The following is a 19,255-nucleotide window of genomic DNA, read 5'->3' as shown; positions in this document are numbered from 1 at the left end:
GTATTCAAAGCGGCAGGGCTGCGACGTGTCTTACCTCGCACATGATACGGTCCCGTTGCACAAACGCGTCCCGCGTTGCATGTGTGTCACGTGAATCTCATTGCACCACACCCGAGATCCCTTCTGAAAAACATTCAGATGGAGCTATCACGTGACTCTCAACGCCGGGGATTCCCTCTGAAAAAAAGTAAGGGCATGAATACGGAGTGCAGAGGAAAAAGGCGATAGAGCTGCCAGAACGCCGACTCTTATCATGTTTATTTGGGCTTACATACCAACATGCCAACCAATTCATCTCTATTTTGTCATATCGGGTGACACTCCTGTCAAGATCGTTCTGTTTGAACTTCTCTGTCGTCGTTTTTGCTTACAGGATTTCTCTAACACTCTTATACATTTTCTATACAGAAACGACAAAGGAATCTTCGACATTCGATACATCGGGAACCTGCTGCATTGGAACATGAAACGTTAATGCCATGAATAGATACATTGTTAGCAATTGAGGTTGCATGAAAATATTATAAGGGAGAAAAACTGAATTTACACAAGATTTAGATGATTTTCCAAGTATCAAGATACATTATCCTTAACATACATTCATCATTATTTCAAAACGACAGAATCTGAAGCGTGTATCTGAAATTTTCTGGAGGAAAATCTTGCATTGCCTTAAGACATTATAAGTAATTACTATTACAGCAAGGATGACGATGCGATGATTTGGCTGCGTGTTATTCACTTCTGAACTGAATGAATTTTCATTTTCCAAATCAAAGTTTAAATGTAGAATCCTACAACCGGTCTTATTGATCCATTTTGCTAGCTGAGGCCGAAGGGCGAAAAGAACGGTTGAGCAGAAATGATTTAATTTTTGTTAAGTTGTGACCTCAGCCTCTTAAAATCTATGAGGTCGACAAATAATAATAATTAATATTACTTTCAATTTACCTCGTTTGACATCAGCAGATAAACGCATAAGTTTCTAAAATGATAAACTCCCGCCTTGGGCAATAAAGTTGAACCAACGACCGCAAACTCAGTGACAATTTCCCGGGAAAGTAACCGCCTTGCACCGCCAAGCGGTGACGGATATGCCAGGGCGTTCGCAATAAGTTGCGATCCGCCTATAAGTCGTGCGCAATTTCTTTTGTTAAATTTAATTTTGTGTGAATGTTTGATTGTAATCTTGAATTAGACTAATTTTTACGAAACGAACGAATATTTTGTGGCAACATGGACAGCATTTGTTTAATGTATAAATTAACTTTTATATTTATAGAAAAAACTGAAAATAGAACTTTAGTAATGAACGTCAGACAGCATCGCAATAAAATCCTTCAGAGAGGTTTATGAGACGGTCGTTGTGATCTATGATTGCGTCACAAATTGCTTTATTTCGCAAATTTTATTTTATAGCGAGAGGATAAGAGTAGAACGGAACCATTCTATTTCACGCCGTATAACAAAATACGTGACGTTTGCAATTATTACGACATGAAACGCTAATCAAGTTGCGATCAACTGCGTATAAAGTGCCGGTAATTACCAGAAAGGCGTCACAATTAACTGCGTCATAATGACTGAAAACGGATGGGTTGGGCCTTATTAGTTAGCATTTTTTGGTTGGGGGCACAACGAAATAGAAGAAATCACCCAACGGCGGTTTGAAACGAGCAGTTTTTGAGCCTTAATTATAAGATCATAGTTTGTCATTCGATAAATGTGAAAAAAAGGAAGTATTCGCATGTCATAGACAACTCCAAGACATGAACGCCTTCAATACATGACCATGTAGTATCCTTCACGACTATTCTGATGATAATTACAATGCTCATTTGTGGTCGTGACGTTTGTAAAAATGTTTCAATAATTTCAAAGCAGCCAAAGTTTGAAGCGATATAAAAGCAGCCATGTATGTCCTCAGACAGTATGGCAGGCAGTATTTTTGCTTTTAGGACACGGTGACAACCGGTTTCTCTGTACTAGGCAAAGGAGCGCAGCACGGCAAATAGTTTGTTTATGTTACTTGTTGGACTCGCCCAGTTCATTTATGTCGTCGCAAACAAATATTTAGTTCTTTTTTAAAATGACACCTGGACGAATTACGAAATCTTGTATTCAGAAAAAAGATCGGCAGTCGCGGAATATTAGAGTTGTGTTCGGTTTAAACCAAAATTACAAAACATGGGAGGCAGACATTTCTTGCGAGTCGCGGTGTCAGGCCGGCATTTTTTTCTAACCTGTACATGGCGTTTGTCCAAATAGCCGCGAGGTTGAATGACATAACTGAATCGTGCCAAATAAAAGCGGAAACATGCTGGTTGGTCCTGGTTTTCTGGGTGCGGTGCACAACCACACAACCACCGGCGTGTTTAAAGTAGTCTCGAGGTCTATTTTCTTCAGTGATTTACCGTCGCTTGTGGCACAGACAAGAGGAGACTCGGATTATGACAAAAGAATTGAAATTATTACGAGTTGAAAACGAAATACGACCAGCAACAAAGTAATTCAAACAATAAAGAAAAACAAACACTGCAGGCGAAATTAGGAGCGACAAGAACACGTATTTAAAAATTCTGTATCAGCAAATTCGGACAAATTACGATAGTTGACCTCAGCGATTACAGTTATAAGTTATAACTGCATCCCCTATAGCCCTATAAGGAGTGATTATTTACAGACGTGAATAAGTTATTGCAGTTTTCTAAATAACAAACAAACCAAGCAGTTGGTCATAAGGTCGTAAAAAGGCGGGTGCTTGGTCCGCGTTTACAACCACAAGACAAAATAAAAGGTTGTACACCTGGAAATAATGATAAATCTGACAAAGAAGGACCTGAGATTTTTTCTGAGAGCGTAGAACGAGTAAACCAAACGATCTTTGCAATTTCTTGCAACCGTTAGTACATTAGTCAGTCAGGAATGTCTGCGACCTAACTTTGATGATAGAAATTATTCGTTCTGTAAATTTTCAAGGCAAAATGGGATTACTATTAGGGCAAGTTGTGCTGTCATGTGCATGTTTCATCGGAATTCAGGTTAATGCGCAAAGTAAGTGACATTCTTGTAATAAAACCGTGCACTTTCTTAAACAAACCTTCGTAAACTATGTTTAAATGCCAATTGTTTCGATAACTAATTAATCAGTTTCTCACAAAACTTTCAGCAAATAACCAAATTTTATCATTATTTCAAGTCCCCACCGATGGATTTTGTCTTCCACCGCCGCGAATTTCAGGAATGCTTTCCATGTCACCGGGCCCAGATCTGGGAGACAGGTACAGCATCGGCGCTTCAGTACTTTACACCTGTCAACCTGGCTACGTCAGCCAAGGTACAAACCCGGTGAGGTGCGCAAATCGACAGTGGACTTACGACAGCAATTTAGGAATTCCAAGATGCGTGCCAAACGGTTAGTTAGTTCACACACAGATTGACATTTCCTCTTTTGATTAAGTTTTGAAATTTATTAATCGTAACCACGCAGCTCCAGTGATCCCGCCGGTGGCACCAGGCCAGCTGACATGCCCACGGGGGTGCCCGATACCAAACACAATTTGCGCGCTTCTCGAAGGGAGACCAACGTGCATCTGTGGTCCAGGATACTTTGAAGTTCCCGGAAGTGGTTTTGGGAGCAGAGGAAGCTGCCAGCGTAAGTTATTGATACGATTTATACAACAGCAACCAGAATATATGATTTAGCAAATCGCTTTCATGTCAGTTTCGTTTTTGTAACTTATTTCATTTTTTCTCAGCTAGAACAATCGTGCAGCCACGACCGGCAGCGGAATGTTCAAACCGCTGTCCTGCCAACTCGGGATGTAGTTTCTACGGTGATCGGCTTGTCTGCATTTGTAACCCCGGTTATATTGTCTACCAAAGGACATCTTGTATTGGTGGGTTAAGTCTGGTTACTGTACGGTTACTGTAAGTCTGGTTACTGGTTGATAATTTCTGGTTTTATGATTTATTTGTATTCGTTACAAAATATTTTAAATTACTTTGTTTCTTTGTGAACGCATGAAACTTTGTGACAAAGACAAACATGCGACTTCATTTTCAAAAAAGATTAAATTTTCTTTATCGTCATATCAATCAAAATTCCCTAAACTCGAAATGGCGGCAGGTTTTTGCAAGAGAACCTTTCATCGATTTCAAAAATGAGATCAATTTTCTCCAATTAACGATAACACAAATATGAAAATACTCTCACACATAAAAGTAGCTTAACCGGCAAGCAGGATGGCTCGGGGCGTGGACGGGTAGCGCGGGCATTTCGTGCCATGCCCCGAGGGCAGGTTACGACAAACGTCGACAAGATTTTGCGAGATTGAAAAAAGTTCACGGCGGAAATTGGTTGGTAGCTGGCAGAACTCTTTCCAAATTCACAATGAAACAGCAACCATCCATAACTCGCGTTATTGCACGAACATATAGTCCAAAATTTCAACTTGTGTCTTCGATTTAGCTTATAGCACATTTTACTGTAATGATAGATTACGATGCAAAAGAACGTCGTTTTAAACGGGGATGGAGCAGCCAGCATGACGACCAATGACAATAATCAAATTTTTGACCATATCCTGTAGCACGTACAGGATACTGTGTTTAATCGTTTCAACTATAGACCTATAGTTAGTCGATTCCGATCTCAACGGTATGTCCATTTGATCCCACGCCAACAAATATCATTAAGATGTTCATCTACCGACTTCACCGTTTTTGTAATTTAATTCAACTACAAAGAGAATGCTCCACTTTACCATTAAGGTTTTATGAATCAAAACTATAGCGTATTTTATTAGTAAAACGCGTAAATAACTTAATCATTTATAAATTAATATAATATTTGAGCTTCTTACGTGGTAAATCAATTGGACCTGGCCTTGACCTAGCAAATAGCTCTTATATATCATATATCGCCTATAAGGTTAGTCACCATTACAAAGGTTTTGAAAAAGGCATTCCAAAAAAATGAAACAAAACACGAAATTGTTTATTGCAAAAATTTTGTTTTCCAAGCTACGTAAGATCATCAAAAAGAGACAAATAAAAAAAAACAAAGGGCAAATTTAAAAAAACGAGACCGAACATCACCCCACTTGTCATACAAACTTACATTGCCAACAGGCAGGTCAAAAATATGAAAGCAGGTGCTTATCACTATGTTTAAACAATGCTGTCCCTATAGATGTCGTAATAACGAAAAGCTCCGTTTAAAAATAGATTCAACAAACAATGTTCAAAATTGGACAACAAGTACAATAATTAAATGTTAAATCTGATCTGCAAAGACCACAATTTTGACATGAGATAAATGTTATTTTATTTCATTTAGGTATTTAGTTGGCCTACTTTGGCTAAAAAAGGAATGCCGACGAAATATGTTAAACCAAATTGCTGGAATAACTGTAAAATTATATGATAATACAGACCGAGGTCTATTTGGTTCGTTTTACATCATGATAATTGAGATTAAATTTTTCACCAATGCTATAAAATTTGCTGAAATATTTTATTGGTAACACAAAGACCCCAAGGTACCCCAGGCCGGATTAAAACTCACTTGCTTAGCCTCAAGTCATTGGCTATATGCATCGTTTGATTTAGCATTTAGGATGGCAGCAACAAGCACTGCACTGAACTACTTATCACAAGAGATCGATGATCGATAAGACCAATTTTTCAATAACGGCTCGGATTATTTTTAGCTCGACCTGGAGCCATCGTCGTCACGACCAGCAGGCCTGCTTGCAATAGACCCGCTGAGTCACCCAATCGTATCACTCTGCCGGACAGAAATCAACAGGTCTGGCAAGTTAACGAGAGAATCATCTACGCGTGCGAGAATAACTACATTATCAGAGGCAGTCGCAGATCTATTTGCACCGAAAGTGGCTCATTTTTAGCAACCCCACCTACTTGTACAGCGCCTATACCAACAGGTAAATCATGAATTATATGCAATGTATCAGATTTTAATAGAAAATGTTAGACTACATTATTATTTAACGTTTTTAATTTAAATATGTTTATATTTTAGCAACACCGCGGGCAACCGTCATCCCTTCGACCATTCCTACTCCTGTTTCTTGCTCTAATCCCGTGGCGCCGGCTAACGGCTTTACGTCACCGCGAGGCCAGACGGTATTTGGTGTCGGCACATTTGTAACCTTTGGCTGCAATCGAGGTTTTGAATTCAGGGGAGATCAAACGTCATTGTGCCAGGCTAACGGACAATTCTCTCCATATTCAAATGAATGCAGACGCAGAGGTAATTGTGTGACCACTTTTCTACGGTAGGCTGTTCAACGTATGAAAAATTTATTGACCTATAGTCTGTTGTTGTTTATATCTTTTAATTAATCTTTTTTCACTCGGTTGATATTTTTAACTGGTTTAATGTTTTTGCTCTTAAAGCTCCACCTGGTCCAGTTCGTGCTTGCCCAGCGCCGATTGCGCCACCAAACGGGAATTTTGGACCAAACCAGGTTCTTTGGACAACAGGAAACACAGTCACATACACGTGCAACACTGGCTTCGTCCTAAATGGTTCGCCCATTGCTACGTGCCAAGCTGATGGCACTTACACCAGCAACCCGCCGACCTGCCAAGGTAGGCTTCGTTGACTTTCATCAGCAGACAATGATTGTACCTTTGCCAATTGTGCGCCACAGCTGAAATCGGAATTTATGTTTAGGAAGAGTTTCCTGTCCCAGTCCCGTGGTACCGTTCGGCGGCAGCATTAACGATCCTGGCCGTGTTTCTTGGGGCCCGGGTGATGTTGTGACGTATACTTGCAGGCAAGGCTTTACGATCTTGGGTGGACCCACCATCACCTGTCAAAACGATGGGACCTACTCCGCCCCTTTCCCCTCCTGCGCAGGTGATATTGCCCTTCTCCTTCTACTAAAATAACCTGTTTAAACCTCGGCGCTGTGAAGAAACGCTTTTGTTTTGTAATAAACCTTTTCGGCGTTTATGATTCTCAGGTCAGGTTCAACGTACGGTTTGCGCCAATCCCCGGACACCGACCAATGCACTTATCGCGCCACCGGTTCCTGCAGAATGGACAGCTGGTGAGAGAGTCACTTTCATTTGCCGACAGGGCTACATTCTAGTTGGCAGCGGAAGTTGGGAATGTCAAGAAGACGGCACCTTCGATGAAAGAGCAACGTTCTGTATCGGTAAACTTACATTCTTAATAAATATCCAAGATTGAACACGTAAAGCGAATAAATGTATAAGAATAAATGAAAACCAGAGTTGGCGGTCAGTTGTGCAGTTAACAATTTTTGAATGTCTAGTGCCACAACCAGTTGTAACTCAACCGCCAACGGCACCCCCTACTCAACCGCCAACGGCACCCCGTACTCAACCGCCACCGAGACCTCAAACTTGCCCGGCTCCTATTCCACCTGTCGACGGCGCCGTAGGAAACCCTCAGAGCACCTGGCTGGTCGATGACGTTGTGGTATATAATTGCAACCCGGGATTTGAGATAGTTGGTGCTTCTACAGCTTTCTGTCTGAACACCGGTGTTTTCGACCCGCCAGCACCGCGGTGTGTAGGTACGTACCAGGCTAAAACTTTAAGATGGCTGATTTTGAGCAGTTAAATCCATAAATCCAACAATTCATGACATCTTTTAGCGATCGTCATCGCCACACCTACACCTCGCGTCGTAGTACCCGCCAGCATCACTTGCGAAAGACTTCCGCCGCCAGAGAACGGTCAAGTTCTGGGGCCTGCCTCGCAGCAAGGCTGGCAAGTCGGGGAACGGTTGTTGTTCAACTGCTTGCCCGGTTATAATCTGATTGGTGAAGAAGATGTCACGTGCCAGGCGGACGGAAATTTCGACGGCGTTGTGCCATTTTGCGAACGTAAGAAATATATCGTCGGGTGGGATAAAATTAGTGGCTAAATTTACTATTTGAGAAAATGCTTCAAGCTTAAAGTGATATACTTGACTAAGATTAAATTTTTTTATCTTAACGAGTATGGTGTGGTATCGTATTCATTACCCTCAAACTGAGGAAAACTTTTGCACGACTTAAACTTGACAATAGCACTTACCGAGGCAAGAAAATGGGTTTGCAGCATGACGTGAATGAACCGGCGATTTAGGCCTAAACCTATCTTTTACAGCTGTAGCTTCTCCTACCGCTGTAATACAAGTTGTAACATGCGCCCAACCTCAGTCACCAGTCAATGGAATTATCACCAACCCTCAGCCTACGTGGAACGTCGGAGATGTTGTCAATTATGCTTGCAGCCCGAGTCTACGGCTTCAAGGAAGCGCGTCAGCAACTTGCCTTGGAACCGGTGTCTTTTCTAACGGTCCTCCATCTTGCGCAGGTATTGACTTAAGTTTCTTGGTATAGATGCTTAAAAGGCTATGGAAAAGCCTACTTGTACTCGCAATATAAATTTGGTGCTGTACTTGTAAACAGCTGTGACAGTTATAACCACACCTGGAGGTTGTGTCGTCACCGCTCCAATCAACGGACGCGTGGAGGGCGGTCTTACCAGCGCACAAACAGGACAACAAGTTCGATTTGCCTGTGATAATTCATATACGATTGTCGGGGATGAAACAAGACGCTGCTTGCCTAATGGTGCTCTGTCAGGCGAGGAAGCGGCTTGTACAGGTACTTTCATAGATGGCTGTTTTCTTGCAAAGTCAATGCTAGTTTTGTTTATGATTAGTCTTGTTTTTCTTATGTTTCGAGATTTGATACTTTAAAGCTTGTCGTAAGCGAAATATTTCAAATGACATAACAAGCATGTAATAGGCCTTAAATAACTAGTATTATCACTTGGCTACAGTTTTACGACCTATGATGAAAAACTGCTCTTATTTTTATTCAGCTTGCGTTCCACAGCCACCGGAAAATGGATTTTTGCTGCCACTCGGGCAAAGAGTATGGAACTTCACTGACCTCATCAGCTATGGATGCAGTGACGGATACCGGCTGGAAGGATTCGCAACCGCTTTTTGCCGGTTGGACGGCACCATCCTTGGAGAGACTCCTCAGTGCACGGGTAAAAGTGGAATTCTGAAAACATATAGGCAGTTCGTCATGGTTGTGAGGCGTGGTGGCTACTTGCTAATTAGGCTATTACGGTGAAGTCAGCTAAGCAAAAGCAGGCTAATTACATTCTTAAAACTGTTCTGCAGCTGAAGGTTCCAGCGCTTCTCAGCGAAGTTTTTGCACGCAACCGCCACCGACAAACGGCTTTCGAATTCCAGAGTTGCCAGAAGTTGGCACTGTTTTCCAATTCGCATGCAACCCAGGTTTTCAACTTGAAGGAACATTCAACATGGGCATTTGCGTGGATAACGGAGAATACGCAATTGCTGCACCAACCTGTATACGTAAGGCTTAATATATACCAGTCCAGCCTTGGCACACAATACGGTGCTGTAGTCTGTAGGCTACATGTAGGTCTAAAAACATTAACAAGTTAACCGTTGTGGAATATTCTGCCATAGCTTTTGTTGCGCACTTGCTAAACTGTTGATTTGAATTTTTCAGCCTCTTGATCTTGAACAATCATCAACTATGGGATTCTCGTCATATTACTGCCGAATTTTGTTATTGTGTATTTTGTCTTCCAGAAAAACGAGAAGGCACTTTGTTTCGCTTTATTACATCATCTAACAAAATAGAAATGATCTATTATACATCTCTAACATTTAGGGGCTGAATGCAGAAAACCGAATTATATCTGGATTAAGCTAATTGTAGGTTAGATCAATGATTAAACCTTAATCGGTGCGCAAAAATTGAATTTACATTAATGTCAGATTGAATTGACAAAAGTAAGTCCGCTGATTTTGGCCGAGTAAGCTCGAATTAACGCTGCAGTTACGCATGTCTGCTGCTTCGATTGGGTTATTTTTCTTACTGCAACAAGTTTGGCACCTGATGTTATGCGATGAATTTTCGTATGACATCATTCAGCCAGTTCAAGTTAAACCAAATTTAGCTAATCCTGGTTGAACAAAATTAAACCGACTTTCTGCATAACCTTGACACTGCCCTTGCATGCCGTTGACAAAAAACCTTTCTTTTGCTCTTTGTTCGCCATAAATGTAGTGCTTATGCCTAATAAAATATGTCAGATTATAATCTATTCTCTAACTTAAACAAATGAAAGTTCTTCCTTGTTCTTGGAAATAACCCTGCGTGTTCCCCTACTTATGGTAAGAAGGTTGCAAGGTCTTATTTATTTTGTATTATGTAAAATATACGCAATTGAAATAATATTTCAGAGCTCAAACGCTGTTTATTGAAAATGGTTAACTAATAACCGATCCAACCCCAAATCAACAAAAACCGAATTTTAACTTTTGGTCGCAGAATTTTCAATGCAACTTACAAACATTCACAAATTCAGATTACACTTAAATTTAGAACGATACGCCGACATACTTAGGTAAATATTTTTCAAATTACGTGGTAAATATTTCTCAAATTACGCGGGTATGATTAAGAGGGTTTCCAAGTCGATTCAAAAAACTACTAAACCCAAGACGACAAACCAATGTACGTGTGTTGAAATGTCCTGGGTTTAATCGACCGACAACGAAGAGGTATAGCATTGCACCCACTTTCCTAACAATTTCTTAAGCGTGTTGACAGATTTGTGCAGAGAAATGTTTCAAACACTATCGCGTTATATCACCAATAATACTGCCACTGCAAACACAACAAGCAATTGTTATGAATATAGTTAGGTGTGAGTCAAGTATACAAAATGTACTTTCATACGACAATCAAATCACTGCTCCTTGAGCATGCGTCGTAAGCAGCAGTTGGGCGTGCAGATGTATACTGCCCACTAGCGTTTATTTCACTTGAGAATTTTTCGATTGGACGCAATACAAAGTGCTTACTGACAAATTAACTATTAACAAACTGGTAAAGCACCAAAAAGTAAGAGAGACGATCTTCACATTTATCACAGATACTTTCCATAACATTTGCTCAGTGGCGTACATCGGAATGAGTCTAGTTCTAGTGTGTCGTGCATGACGAAAAGGTTTGATAAGCGCAATTAATTACATAACTAGTATATGAGAAAATATAATTTGGATTCATGTTTCTGGAATTGTTTCGGCCATAAACAGATAAAAAATCATATGACAATTGACAAGCATAAACAAATTTTCCTCATTAAACATGACATGAAAGTACCACGCTTTACAAACAATGTTGGCACCGTTCACTGACATCAACTCGTATTGATGCGTCACTGTTGCATAAAACACTAAATACGCACGTGCAAAAAAATGTAAAACTGGTTAAAGCATAATCAATCACTGAAGAGTCAGTCTCTAAATTTTGCACGTTCTGATTATCAGTTTTAAAAGCTGCTTGATCTGATCAGTGGTTGTTAAACATTTAGGAGAAACTGAAACCACCGTTTTATCATAATCTCTACTCTATCACACTTTCTGATTAACAAGCACACAAGCTTGCTTAAAAAACGTTAGTCACATGTTAGCCAATTCGCTAATGTCTTAAAAATAAGAGTAAGAGAAGACATAAAAAAATTCAGAGTTGACACTTCTGTGAATTGACTCCAAGATGCTGAATATAATTATGCATAAAAATTAACAGCCTCACACGATATTGCTTTCGCTTGTACGCATTGTTCTAATGTCCGATGCTCACTGACAAACATTACAACAATAGTTTTAATAAAATAGCAGTTATAATAAAAATGAATAAAAATAAATGAGCATAGGTGGGCGGTGGGCAGGTCAAATGCCAATTTCCAGAGAAAAATTCAGGGTCAGGCTTAACAATATTGAATAAGAACAAGCTATAGGTATTGAGTCAACATGTACGTTCAACCATAGAGCTAGAATATGAAACAATTTATAACATTTATGTATTAGAAGCAGAATTGGTCATTTTGAAAACAATAAGAGTTGGATTAAATACGTATGTTCTATCAAAACTTTTCTGAACCATAGAAGAAATCTTGCCAAGACCTTAAACATGTTTAATATATGCAAAAACTACTGTAAAATACTAGAATACTGCCCAAAATAGAAAAAACATTATAATTCCACGTCATGTATTTCCATTACTTGCTGGAAATACATTGCAAGCAACAAAAAGTTTTACAATAACTTTGAAAGATACTTCATCAAACCAAATTAAGATAAAAAAGGCAACAGTTGTACAATAAAAAATTGGGTTGAAAAGTGTCCAAATAGTTCCTAAGTTTTTGTACAACTATTTTTAAGCTACTTTTAGACAGTGATAGTTTGACGAGAAAATGATCTTGACATGATTAGACCATTTTATCATTACCAGTTCAAAATATAATGATGTACGTAACAAACAGTCGATTTAAAAAGGCTAGATAAGGGTGAGGCAGATGTGGACGCTCAACAGTTATTCCTGTTGAATCCTTCTTTGTGCAATTCCTTCCAAGGAACTGATGACTGTAAGAAGATCATCTGTGTACAAGCAAAATAACCTACAGTAAGGAGCAAGGCCTTTTTATAAATTTTTGATCTAAATTAATTAACAATATTTTTCCTACTAGTAAGAAAAGTATTTACGTACAAAACAACGATTAAGCAAAACATAATTTAGTATTCATAGCAAATAAAGCAGTTTACCATGGAAGACATGCATACCAGTGTTTATTCCCTGAAAACTGAAATATTTTAACACAATCTGGTACTTCATTTCTTCGGTATTGTCGTCATACTGGTCTTTAATATTATCTACGGCCGAGTCATCAGTGACCATACTTCTTGCTAGCCTTAGAAACTCAGTTTTGCCATAACGTTTGATAAAAGAATATATTGTCCTAGCCAGCTTGCAATCTAAAACAATACGGTAAAACTTACTGCAAAATCCACATACAAATTATCAAGCTTTCAGAAACGGATATGACATGAAATACTGTTTCTGTTTTTTTTTGCTGAATACAAAGCTAAGTGGCAAAATGACTTTAAGACAAATTTTTACACATAGGTGAAATGTGTATGCTGGTGATAAGTCAGCATAAAAACAACTGTAAGGCAGATCAGAATTATTTTACTTGTACTAGTGCCAGGCAACCTATTTAACCGGCAGAACACCTCCACTTAACCAAATTTACGGTATCTAAAAATATAAGGAATACAAAACACACATTATTTCGATGAAATATTTCTGTAGGTTTTAATGAGCACAAACTTTGTGTTTTTGGCTCAGTTCAAAATTGCAATTTGAAACACTTGCTCTTTGCTAGTTTTTGTCATTACTATTCCAGTTTGGCCTTGTTGGCAGCATCTACTGCAGGGCTGTCCAACCCGTGGCTCGCGGGCCACATTTGGCCCGCGGGAAGGTTCTGAGTGGCCCGTGTGGTATTTTTCGAAATAAGTTATATCATCAACTGAATCGCCTAAGTAATTTATGGTGAACTTACATTCCGAGAAATTGGCATTTAATGTTTGCTTTCTTTGTCTTTTGCTCTGCACTATAAAGCAATAGATAGATAATATACTATAGTCACTAGTGCAGGGGTGCACAACTGTTCAAGTTAATTTTATTGCATCACAATTTATTTCTAAGATTAGAATTTTGGTGTGAGGGTTGTAATTAGAAATTAGCAGTAAACACTCAAGCGGCCCGCGCAATCATTCGTAAATCGCATGTGGCCCTTTGGCCAAAAAGGTTGGACACCCCTGATCTACTGGCTTACTCTGTTGGAGAAAGAAAAAGCTTTGCCCACAACAAGGGAAATGCAGGTTGTGCAAGGAAAATGGCTCACTTCAAGTTACAACTTTTTTACCACTAAGTGTGTTAATGCATTGAGCACTGCTTTGACAGTTATCCCGTTTCGCATTAAACAGGTTAAAAAGATATGCTTATTAGACAAAGTAAGTTCAAGTTACATAGTGACACTAATCTGCAAAACATTGCACGTTGTTGTGTCTCATACTATGCCTCATAAATATCTCCCATACCTTGCATCATCTTTGTAGGGCATCGGTTTCTATGTTCACGACCACAATCTAATTCTGCCTTTGCTGCTTTTAACATTGCTTCGTATTCATTGTCTGTTTTGTGTCCTGCAAAGCAAGAACAATCTCATCAGAATCTTTTAACATAATAAAGCGTATATTAAAACAGTGGTTCTCGACTTTTTTATGTTTATGAACCTTCAAAAAATGTTTTACGAACATATCGCACAAAAAAGTATCATTTATCTCTACACCTGCATTAAAGTTCACCAAAATTCAGAGTGGGCTGGATAGCTGAGTGAAATAATCAGCATGAGATGCAATTTATTCCCTTCAACTGACGATTAAACGTCACTGTGTGGCAAACTTAAACTTTTTGGGAATTTTTTATAACAAAGTGTTGCAAAATTGCAATTAAAAATTGGCAAGAGTTCATCACATCGTGTTCAAAGTTGTATAGAATTCAATGTATTGTGCGCTAGAGGTGCAAATCATTCTTTTTTAATTTAGCCTAAAACCAAATTTCTGAAAAAAATCTGAACTATTTTGGCCAAGTCATGCAATGTATGATAGCAACTATTTTAATCATTAACACTAGAATGACCTTGGAAGTGGCATTTTTGACGCATTTCAATGTTTGCAAAAACTTGATTTCAGTCAAATGTTGTGCTTTTCGACTAAAATTTCCAGATTATTTTTTTCTTGACGACAACCTTAGGTGTGAGTTTCATCACCCATCTATTGCAAATGAAAAAGTTACACATAAAACTACCTACAATGACCCAGTGGATTTTTTGACACTAAGCACTTTTTGTAGTGCAATGCGTATCATTGACTTCATTTGACTTCATCATGGTCAGTCAGTTACCTGCATTTCAGAAGTAGGCTAATCCGTTATGCTGTGCTACAACTCCTACAAGGGTTTACGATATTTTGTGAAGGTAGTAAGCCTACTGATAACTGCGAAAGTAACGAAATTTTTCTCCTATTCAATTCTACTTAGCTGCTTGTGTAGTGAGTAAGAAAAAGTGTATCGTACCGAAAAAAACATGGCCTACTGTAAGTAGACTGCAAAGATGGTGAGAAGATTGGCAACTCATCAGGCTTTGCAGCAATTACAACTTGCAGCAGCAATTACAACTGTAATTGTACCTGTTGCCATAGACACCTAACTTACTAAATTCCAAGGCAAGTCTTTACATAAATTGGGGGTTCCCCTAGTTTAAGAAACAGTTGTTCCATTTGTTTTTGTAATGTAGAGTGTGCCATACACATATTGTTTTATCGCAAATTTTAAAATAATGTGAAAACAGTATGACATGAAACAAGACAGTAAGGTTCTACGAGTTGCGTTTACAAAATAACATAAATGTAAGTGTTTTGCGGTTTATTACGTAAAAGACAACGGTTGGTTAGTTTTCCAATTTCAGTTGTTACCATTGGCCATTGCATAACAATAAAGATTACAGTTTCATCATAATCATTCTGTTCACGCACTAACTGCTGGAAATTCATTGCATGACTTTCAATAACACTGCTTCAAAGACAACGCAACAAACACACGAAGACAAAAATGAACGTTGGGGGCTGGGGCTTAATTGCGAGTTCTACACTGAAAGAGCCAAGATAACTTTCTCCTTTTGGCACAACACTTGCCGTTTATGCCTCTCGCATTGTATGGAAAGTGGCATAGAAAACAAAGGCAACATTTCTAGTGCAATAACAAACAATGCAATAGTAAGTTGATAAATATTTCTTGCTTTGGGGTAGGTTGGTCGCTTTACAATCAGCACCTTAACTTCACTCCTCTATTGCGATAATCAATAAAACCTTACGATAAAAGCTGCAGACGATCCTATGAACTCATTTGGCTTTCGTTTATTTTGGTATGCGGCAGTGTGTGAATATGTGCACGCAGAGTCTAAACGATTGAAGGTTAATCTTTTGAGGCAAAAAATTATTACCGTATCATCCCAGGGAGTACATAGATAGCAATATCGAAATTCTTGTAACACAAAAATCTCTCAATTATCATGCGTGGGCAGAGTGATTGTGATTGTTCATGCGTAACTGCGAGCTTGCCAATAGCGGTCAGGTCGGCGGGCAACGAAATAATCTGTTACAATTGCTTGCAGACTACGTTACGAAAAATTTTTGTTAGCTGTCCCGACGCAAAGATAACTAAAAGTGACAAGATGCAAAGACATATGGTCGTGATTACAAATCATTGGTTTATTGTTATTATTAGGAGAAACTAAACTCTCAAGATGGAAAATGCCACCTTCTTAGGTGCTTGTGGCTGTTGCACAAAACAGGAAATCTAACCTTTCATTGTAACTTACAACTAAGTGCACGTTAGTTAAACTGTATATTTAAACTGTATATATCTCCTTAATTATAATGCAACAAACATAAGGAAGTAACAAAAATCACTCAATTATGAACAGCCACATCACTTACATTACCTACAACGTGGTGTTTAGAGTGGTTCAAATGTTACCTATAAACATTTTCCATCGTTTAAGAAGCTTGTACTTTGTTTCCTGGGTAAGCTGCTTTCCTCCAATTTCATTTTGAATTTCATTTTCTTTCAATCCGAGAACTCGGATGAACTTCAACCATTCGTCGTGCCGAATTTTATCAATGAAGAAATAAAAAATGTCAGCTAGCCTTGATTCCTCTCTACAACAAACCATATATTACAAAGTGACAATTACATACCTATATATATGAAATATAAAGAACATAAAATATAAGCTGCAGAAGAAATTAAAGCAAAATTAAATGCTACTATTTATCAGCATTATGCAATGTGTTGTTGGCATCTAAAGCAATAACGCAAAAGTTTATAAATACTTTAAATATGAGATGTGAACAGCAACCATAGAAATGGTGTTGAATGAAATTTCAGGAATATAATGAGATTAAAAACATGTTGCAGATCGCACTGAAGGGACTGCGTGAACTTGATATGTTTGCACAGTAGACTCCGCTTATTATGACCATTTTAGAACCAAGCCATTCTTGTGATGATGTCCGAGTAACCACAATAACCAAAGCTGCTATAACAATATTTAACCACACCAGGATCAATATAGTTAGGCAGAAGATGTCAAAAAACATTGAAATTGTCATTTATTTAATTAGTATTAAACAGCAATATTAAAGTCGATGTCAATAATTGAACTGAAAATACACGTGGGCAATTTTCAATGTTATGCTACATAATTCTCACGAGAAAAATTGAAGATGAAAAACTGGTCATAATATCTGAAAACTGGTCACAGTAAACAGAGAATTTTATATGACAAAATCCGGGAGACTGTCCCAAAATGGTCGTATTAAGTAGATTCTACTAAATTAGAGTATTTGTGTTGTACACGTGTCAGTACAAAGCGAAACTTTGTACACTTAACGAAATAGGTCTTACCTGTTCATGCCTGAGTGTTGCAACAATTTTTCAATAATTGCAACAACAATTTCAATTTTTCTGTTTCTCACTCTTATTATTTCTCATACACAAGTAAAAACTTTTCAAGATACCTTTAACCAACACAGCAAGCCCTATGCAGGTACTCTATCCTAAATAAGACAAATATACAGACATAAGTCAAAGCCAGGCGATTCGAAAAGGTCAAAGTAACTTATGTACAAAGTTGGATTAACTTATTTGCACGAGTGGTGGCTATCCAGAGCAGCAGTACAGTGTATAGCGCTATCATTGAAATCAGCTTTCAATCTTGAAACACTTTTCCCACCCCAGCCGCTGACGAAATTCGTTACAATCCTAAGGGTGACTCTCTCTGATTGCTTTTGTCATGTGCCAAACAGTCAAGATGGGGCATCTACCATTATCGCCTGAATGGAAAGTCTGACAGCTTTCGATCACAAGAAAACAGAAATCGTGTGTGCAAACACACAAATTTGGACATGGTGTACACTAACGCCTCAGATCTTTTATTTATTGTAAACTGGCGTTCAAACAAAAACAACCAGTATTTCCTTGTTTATTTATTATAATGAAGATAAAATGTTGAGCACGCACGTTGCTGAATCTCGTGCATGAGGCAAGTTCAAAAGGTCAAAGAGATCCTGCCAGTATTCTATTGTCTTTTATAAACGATACGTTTATTAGGCCTATGAGCGTACATTTTGTGACGTCAACGACTCAGCATATTGGACACAACAAACCAAAAAAAATCCGTGGCTTTTCCCAACCATCTTAATTGACTTTAAACCTGGGCGAAATTGCAAACGGAAGTGGGCCTAGCGTGTGAAGGTGGTTTTACCGCTTTGTAAGCTGTGGTGATAGTGATAGGCTGATGACTAGTGATTACTCATGATACGCTCGCTGTAAAACGTCGCATCTTAGAAGTTAAGAAGAACACGTCCGGTTTAAAAAGTCATATTTTAAGGTGACCAAGCGGATGCGACAGTTTGTCTCATAATAACGCAACAATTAAAATGCGGTGTCGGGTCAAATTTGTTCCCAGCATTGTGACGTAAAGGTTTAGCATGTGTGCTAATTTTCATAATTAGCCCTTATTCCTACAGTGTTCTCGTGCAGATCTGATGATATTATAATGTTATCAGTGCTTTATTTGGTGTGTTCAACAATAAATGCTGTACTACATTTTGGCCTTGTCTAGTATATAAGAGCCAGCTTTGATTACTTCCGAATTACGTCATTCGTACTACAGCGCTTAACGCGTCAGTTCTGTTATGCGAGTCTGTAATTTACAGTCTACCGAATGCAGCTTTATTCAGTCCAGAAACAGTAATCGTTTCGTTGAGAACCAATAATAAATAATTGTTCAAGACATTGACAGTTTAGTTCTGGTACTGTGTTGCTTAACTAGGCTATCAGAGGTTAATGAATGCGCTATCAATGGAGTCAGATTAGCGAACAATCGATCCAGCAATAATTAATTAATTACAACAGTTCACAACCCCAACAATACGCTTAGTCAGCACACATGACTCAAGCGTAATTTTTCCGCTGGAAAACTTGGGAAATTGCCCACAAGTTCAAGAAAAACTTGCAAGGTTGCAAACTTAACTTACAAACAAGAAAAAATACAAACAAACTCATCGGGATCAAGGTTTTTAGATCAATAAAATTGCGCTGAGCAATGCGACATTTTATGTCACAATGCCCAGAACAATTTTGGAAGCCGGAATAAATTTGGCATGATAGCGAAAATAATTAATCAATGGGGTAGCGAAAATCGAGATTCTCCGATTTTGTCTCAGAATTATATCTTATTGTTT

The 19,255-nt window shown here is 38.6% G+C and overlaps 2 protein-coding genes across 2 annotated transcripts; one reads left to right on the top strand and one right to left on the bottom strand.

Annotated features, from left to right (window-relative positions):
* Positions 1-2,892: 2,892 nt before the first annotated feature.
* Positions 2,893-10,140, top strand: LOC143448779 (sushi, von Willebrand factor type A, EGF and pentraxin domain-containing protein 1-like). The gene is made up of 16 exons (XM_076948645.1): positions 2,893-3,054; positions 3,200-3,415; positions 3,491-3,655; positions 3,759-3,899; positions 5,715-5,948; positions 6,047-6,277; positions 6,424-6,618; positions 6,704-6,889; positions 6,996-7,190; positions 7,311-7,574; positions 7,656-7,886; positions 8,152-8,361; positions 8,457-8,654; positions 8,875-9,048; positions 9,185-9,382; positions 9,543-10,140. The coding sequence occupies exons 1-16, from the start codon at positions 2,946-2,948 to the stop codon at positions 9,548-9,550; spliced, it is 2,955 nt and encodes a 984-aa protein (XP_076804760.1). The 5' UTR covers positions 2,893-2,945; the 3' UTR covers positions 9,551-10,140.
* A 685-nt stretch (positions 10,141-10,825) lies between these two features.
* On the bottom strand, positions 10,826-17,562 carry LOC143448780 (uncharacterized). Its single transcript, XM_076948646.1, has 5 exons — positions 17,415-17,562; positions 16,485-16,666; positions 13,988-14,092; positions 12,668-12,859; positions 10,826-12,484 (listed from the first exon to the last, which is right to left on the bottom strand). Exons 1-5 carry the CDS (start codon positions 17,420-17,422, stop codon positions 12,420-12,422), a joined length of 552 nt encoding a protein of 183 aa, XP_076804761.1. The 5' UTR covers positions 17,423-17,562; the 3' UTR covers positions 10,826-12,419.
* Between the last annotated feature and the right edge of the window lie 1,693 nt (positions 17,563-19,255).

Source organism: Clavelina lepadiformis, chromosome 3, assembly GCF_947623445.1.
Source record: "Clavelina lepadiformis chromosome 3, kaClaLepa1.1, whole genome shotgun sequence".
In the NCBI taxonomy this organism is placed as follows: Eukaryota; Metazoa; Chordata; class Ascidiacea; order Aplousobranchia; family Clavelinidae; genus Clavelina; species Clavelina lepadiformis.
The sequence above is the reverse complement of the archived record's forward strand: the minus strand, read 5'-3'. Positions and strand labels throughout refer to the sequence as shown.